The sequence below is a fragment of the Corvus brachyrhynchos genome, unplaced genomic scaffold (genome assembly GCF_000691975.1).
Source record: "Corvus brachyrhynchos isolate BGI_N302 unplaced genomic scaffold, ASM69197v1 scaffold142, whole genome shotgun sequence".
NCBI classification, from domain to species: domain Eukaryota; kingdom Metazoa; phylum Chordata; class Aves; order Passeriformes; family Corvidae; genus Corvus; species Corvus brachyrhynchos.
In genome coordinates this window covers 9,972,748-9,978,747 of record NW_008237226.1, presented here as the reverse complement: position 1 = coordinate 9,978,747, position 6,000 = coordinate 9,972,748, and the positions used below count along the sequence as shown (strand labels likewise).

The 6,000-nt window shown below is 36.4% G+C and overlaps 1 protein-coding gene across 1 annotated transcript in view; it reads left to right on the top strand.

Annotated features, from left to right (window-relative positions):
- The window catches only part of ANKMY2 (ankyrin repeat and MYND domain containing 2), a 29,532-nt gene that overhangs the window by 20,392 nt on the left and 3,140 nt on the right, over positions 1–6,000 (top strand). The window contains exons 6-10 of the mRNA XM_017729371.1: positions 247–407; positions 1,524–1,738; positions 2,873–3,008; positions 4,737–4,865; positions 5,268–5,409. Coding sequence (XP_017584860.1) covers positions 247–407; positions 1,524–1,738; positions 2,873–3,008; positions 4,737–4,865; positions 5,268–5,409 — 783 coding nt within the window. The remainder of the gene's footprint in view (positions 1–246; positions 408–1,523; positions 1,739–2,872; positions 3,009–4,736; positions 4,866–5,267; positions 5,410–6,000) is intronic.

Below are 6,000 nucleotides of genomic sequence, written 5' to 3'. Positions count from 1 at the left end.
GAAGGGGACAGAATATTCAAAATGAGTTTTCATGAGGGCATTCCCTGCTGGGAGTCAGTAAGTTAATAACACTAAAGATTAAAGCTACACACAAGAGAATGAGTTGCCTGTTTGCAGTGCAAAGTATATCATGCAAAGCTCCTTTGCATGTGGGTAATTCTCACTTGTATTGCCTATATTAGATTTGGGTTTAGGTTTTTTTTTGGTTATTATTTCACTGGTGATTTTTTTCTTCTGTGCCTTTAGGTCAACATGACTGTGTGACTGTCATCAACAACTTCTTTCCACGTGAAAGGCTGGACTACTATACTAAACCACAAGGCTTAGACAAAGAACCAAAACTGCCAGTCAAATTAGCTGGGCCTCTGCATAAAATTATTACTACTACCAACATGCATCCTGTTAAGGTGGAGTAGTATGTAAATTGTATGTGTTTGTTGGCATGGGAGCTGTTTCTTTGTGTCAAGAAGCATTCAGCTCTTCTGCAAGTTCAAGCAAAAATCAAAAGCATTATTTACTAATTCAGCTACTTCTAAAAATGAGGAAGAATCAGGCTCAACATTTAGATGTGATTAAAAAATTAAGTTATTTCAGTGTTTGTATACACCAGAATCTTGAGCTAACACCTTTAAGTGGAGAGATTCTTACTTCTTATATCAGTAACCATAAATAGCTGTCTTTTTGGCTTTATTTCCCAGCCCCTCTTGAAGTGGGAATACAGAACAATTTCCTATCTTAACAAAATCTCATTGTTCTCTCAATGCTTTTCTCAGCATGTATCTTCCTACCTTCATCACTGGTTTGCCACAGTAACATCTAGCACTGCTGCTGTTTCTGAAAGTATGTGCAAGAGAATGTTTATTTTTACTTCCCAAGATATTGCTGACAATAATGTCTTTTATGGTTTGCTCCTCCAGTGTAGTTCAGAGAAATGAATACACCTAAATTCAAATACACATTCCTTGGGCTTGCCAATCAAAGTCCAGAATTTGTCAACAGTTTCCAGCCAGGTATCTGCAGTGTACACAGACAGTAGTGCACCAGTGGCTAATTGAGTGAGTAGAGCATAGAGTTTCCTCTTAGAACATTTCATTTCACAAAGTACTCCAGGATTATGTGAGGTTGATGTGTTCTGTGAAACTGCTTAAATCATACAAGTCCAGTTTATTTTAGGTGTTCAAAAGGAAAGAGATTTTAGGATAGTGTATGGTAGTTTCTATAATTTTCTTTAGAAGTGGTTTTGATTCTTCAGGTTCTTATTCTAAAAAAAACCCAACCAAACAAACTTACTATTTTTAATACCAGTCTTAATTTAAAATATTTTCTTGTATGGGAACTGTGAATTCCAGTATACTGAATAATAATGCTAAATAATGACTAGAAAAAGAAAGGGAAGACTACATAAGAAGGAAGTAGAAGAATATTAGAAACTCCACTGAAATTTAGCTACAATGAGCTATATAAGCTTTAATGCTTATGCAGAAGTCTTAACTGGATTACATTTTCTTCAATCTTTCTCCTAGATCGTGTTGCTGGTGAAAGAGAACCCTCTGTTGGCCGAAGTAGAAGCACTGCAGAAATGTTACAGGGTTCTGGATCTCATTTGTGAGAAATGCATGAAGCAGAAAGACATGAATGAAGTTCTTGCTATGAAAATGCACTATATCAGTTGCATCTTCCAGAAATGCATTACATTTTTAAAAGAGCGAGAGGATAAACTAGATGGGTTTATCAAAAGGTGTGTATTTCTACAGAGAGGTCTGAAAGCACACGTATGCCCTACTGTTACAGGTACCAGGGAAAAGACAACTGCAGGAATAAATTGGATTGCCTTGGATAAAGGCTATGACAAATAAATTGCTAAATAATCCTAGCTGCATTTACTTCAGGGTGGCACTGACTCCCTTTTCTCTGTGTCTGAAGTGACACTGTCCTTTCCTGGGCACAAAGGAAACACTCCTAGAATTTCAGCTCTTTGCTGGAACTGGTTAGAACTTGGCATTCACATATACCCTATGAAGCAGCAGACAGCAGTGTGTGATGGAAAAAAAGGGGAGTGATAGGCTTGAAAAAAGAATTTCTCCATGTCAAAATGGTTCATATGGGAACACTTCTTGTGCCATTTTGCTCTCCAGCAGTCATACAGGTTGAGATTTTTTTTCAAAAACACTTAAGCAAGTGAGAACTGCAAATCCCACAGACTCTGGGTGAGACTTAGACTCTTAAATCTCTTAGACAGGTATTCAGAATCTACTGAGTAACAAACCCAGCTGCCTGATCTTAAATATCAAAGTAAGTACCTGGCTTTTAGAAGGATCACATTCCCTGTAGGCCTGTGGATTTTTACTGAAATCTTCTGTGAGACTGAAAATAAATTATGAAGTCGGCTTTCACATAGTGAAATCAAATAGTTCGTCAGTGATCCATAAAAAAAAATAGCAGCCAAAGAGTATAAGGACTATAACATGTTATTAAACATAATAAAGTGGAATTTGTATATTAAGGTATTGTTCATTTATCAGTGTTTATTGTTACAGTGATAATTTTTAAACAGCACAAAGCATTTTGATATTTTAGTCAGATGTAGACAGTGGATAGTCCACCTATGGATGATTATTTTTCTCTGTGGTAGAATTAGTAAGTCATGGTTTCAGAGCATACATTTATTTATTGTGTATTTCATAATGATTGTGCATTAGAATAAAAATGCTTTCATTTGCATCTTAAACATACCTTGACATACAAAGTTGCCAAATTATTATGAATTCTTCTCTATAGTCTGAAAGAAGACAGAGTACAGCATGCTGTATGTGTTTGTTCTTTAATATTTACTATGTGATTTCTTATTTTACATGTGTTTTAAAAAATTTAGTCTCTTGAAAGGGAGAGATAAAGATGGTTTCCCTGTGTATCAAGAGAAGCTAATTAGAGAAAGTATCCGGAAGTTTCCTTACTGTGAAGCTACATTGCTCCAGCAGCTTGTGAGAAGTATTGCTCCCGTTGAAATAGTAAGTTTTTCCTGTCAAGAAAATCCTTTCTAAGTAACTTGCATAATAAATTCAGATTGAGCCATCTTTCTGTCCTCAGCTTCTGCAGCATATTACATTAAGCAAAGGTTTTTGATGTCCCTGAACTCTGGCTAACTGGAGCTAGATTTTACATACTGCAGGAAAATGCTCTAAAATACTTCAACTAGTATTTTTTTCATGTGCTCATAACAAATGCTTAAACACCTCAGCTTTTAAAGAAAACTGAAGCAGTTTTTTTCTTGTCTCTGAGCTTTCCTTTCCTCTGGGATGTCTGTTCAGTTTTTCTATGCCAGTTCACTTTTTGAAATGGTAGATTCAGACAAAAATGAAGCTTAATTTGCACTGTTTTCACAATGTCTAAATTCAGTTTAAGACTGAATAATTTCCTAGATTTAATGCATTCATTTGTTCTATTGTACACAAAAAGTTGGTGATACATGATGGTAGAAAAAGGAAAAACATTCTATGAGGTTCCTTTTATCACAGAGAGAGAGAGGCAAGATGATGCAGTGTGCAGCAAAATGTATACCTAAATTAGGAAACCAAAATTACAGGTTACAAATCTAACCTCAGTTATCCTCTTATGTCTTTGCTAACACACTCTTCATTTTAGGACTGTTTATTGCTTCATAATAAATTTTTCACGAGAGTTGCTGTTCTTTTTTAAGCATGTTCTCTCTGGTCTCTTAGAGTGAGATGTTGTACACGCAAACACTGGGGAAGTGGAACAATCTTGTGACGTGTTTGGATTATTCTGAGTCAATTAAAAATAGCCTCTGTCTTAAGTGGCTCCAGGTCTGCTAAAATGCCCTGAGGCTTAGTGCAGCCTCTACTGTTTGTCTAAGCCAGGAAGATAAACACAGTGTGAAAACAAGCCGTTGTGATGCATTACAATTTGCTTTAGAGTAAACATTTTCCTTCCTGTTGCTTTTTTCTTAAGAGAGCTTGCAGTCTTTCCTGCCTTTAAAGAAGTGACAGTTATTCCATTGGATTCCGTCTATTGTGCAGAACTAGAAAGGAGGAGATGCTATGATTTTTATTGATCTGGAAGCCTTTGACCTTTGTCATTGCACAATTATTTGGATTCAGTCTGGGCATCTCAGTGTTGTCGTAGTAGTTATGATTGTATATATTCCATGGTAGTCTAACAGTTTAAGGAATTACTTACATCCAGAACAGCTTGGCATTTTTTTGTTTTACATCATTGCCCAAAAGAATAGTTTTAATGTATGGTTACCTAAACCTTACTGCTTGCATTGCATGGGAATAATGCTGCAAATAACATCTAAATAGTAATATGCAAATAATTGAAAATTTCAAGTTGTGATGATCTGGTCTGTAGCATCTGCATGCACTGAGCACAACAGTGACAAATGAAACATTTTTGTGTATGCCAGCACAGAGACTGAGCTGCAAAAATCTGCTGCATAGGATCTACAGATGTAAAGAACATGGAGTTTAGTAATAACTTACAGAAGAAATTCTACAGAAGCTTAGGACTTAACTTCTTAAACAAAAGTTTATCTAAAGATTTAAATGTTAAGTTGTGCACGTTAGTTGAAGTTCTGTGATTTGGTTTTATGTTCTTGCTGCTACAACAGCTTCAGTGAGGCCGACGCTTGTGTTAATTACTTCTGGTCTTCCCTTGTGTGTCCCTCTCTGCCACAGTGCTGGGTTTTAATCTCATTACCACCTCTTGTCTTTCAGGGCTCTGACCCCACAGCTTTTTCTGTACTTACACAAGCTATTACTGGCCAAGTGGGTTTTGTGGATGCTGAATTCTGTACAACTTGTGGGGGAAAGGGAGCAGACAAAAGATGTTCAGTATGTAAGATGGTAAGAATCAGAAAAATATTGCCACTGAGGTTCTGAGGATTTTGAATGCTTCCCTGTTTACTGTGTAGACTTAGGAGGAATGGCATGCATGCCTGCCCTGAAAACATTTAAGCTGTCTACTTCTGGGAAAGATGCCTGAAATTCACAAGTAGGAGTACTGGGAAATCCAAGTGTGTATGCTTAAGAATGGAGAAGGAGTAAAATTTCTGTATGTTTAGAATTAATAAAAAACTGCTCTTTACAGATTCTTATATAGAATCACTCCATATGACCTTGCAAATTGCTTAAAAGTACCATTAAATGTCTATACATAGACATTTAACTTGGTGCATTAAGAAATGCGAGGAAATGTTCTATTTTTTTAGTACATGAAAATGAATTGATAACTCTGCTAACTTTCAGGTGATGTACTGTGACCAGAACTGCCAGAAAATACACTGGTTTACCCACAAGAAAGTCTGCAAGACCCTGAAGGAAATTCATGAGAAACAAGAACTAGAAGCTGCCAAAGAGAAAAGGAAACAAGAAAAGAAGCAAAAGAAAGGTTAGGATCTGTTTTTCCCTTGCTGAAACTAATGCTGTGTTAACTTCATCACAAGGAGCAATTTAAAAGGTCTTAAAACTGTAACAGCTGAGGTTGGGAGAAAAATCTTTGATGAAATGTAACAGCAAAGCTGAGTTTGTTGGGATTCTGGCCTTTCAATTTAAAAATGCCACACATTTTCCAAACATGGTTTTTAATGCTACAGTTATGCCCCTTTCTACAATGAAAGCATTCTGATTTACACTGCACTGTTTCAAAATTCAGACCTTTAATCAAGTTCATGCAGAAGTTTCATGCTGCTCTACATTTTGTTGGAGGTGTTCAGACAAGTTGGATAATAAGCAAGCAGCCTGCTCCTTGTAGTTGTAAAGGTTAATGTAGATGTTAAGTGTCCCATAATACTTCCTCTTCATAATCAGAGTATCAAGTTAATTGTGTTGTGTGCTTCGAATGTGAGGAAAGCAAGCAGTAGTCTTTAAACTGCTCATGGTGGTTTTCTCCCTTCAAGAAACAAGTAATTAAAATGTAGTAACAGAAAAAACACTGTATCACCCCTTCCCTTAACTTACTCTAATGCACTGTTTCTCCAAG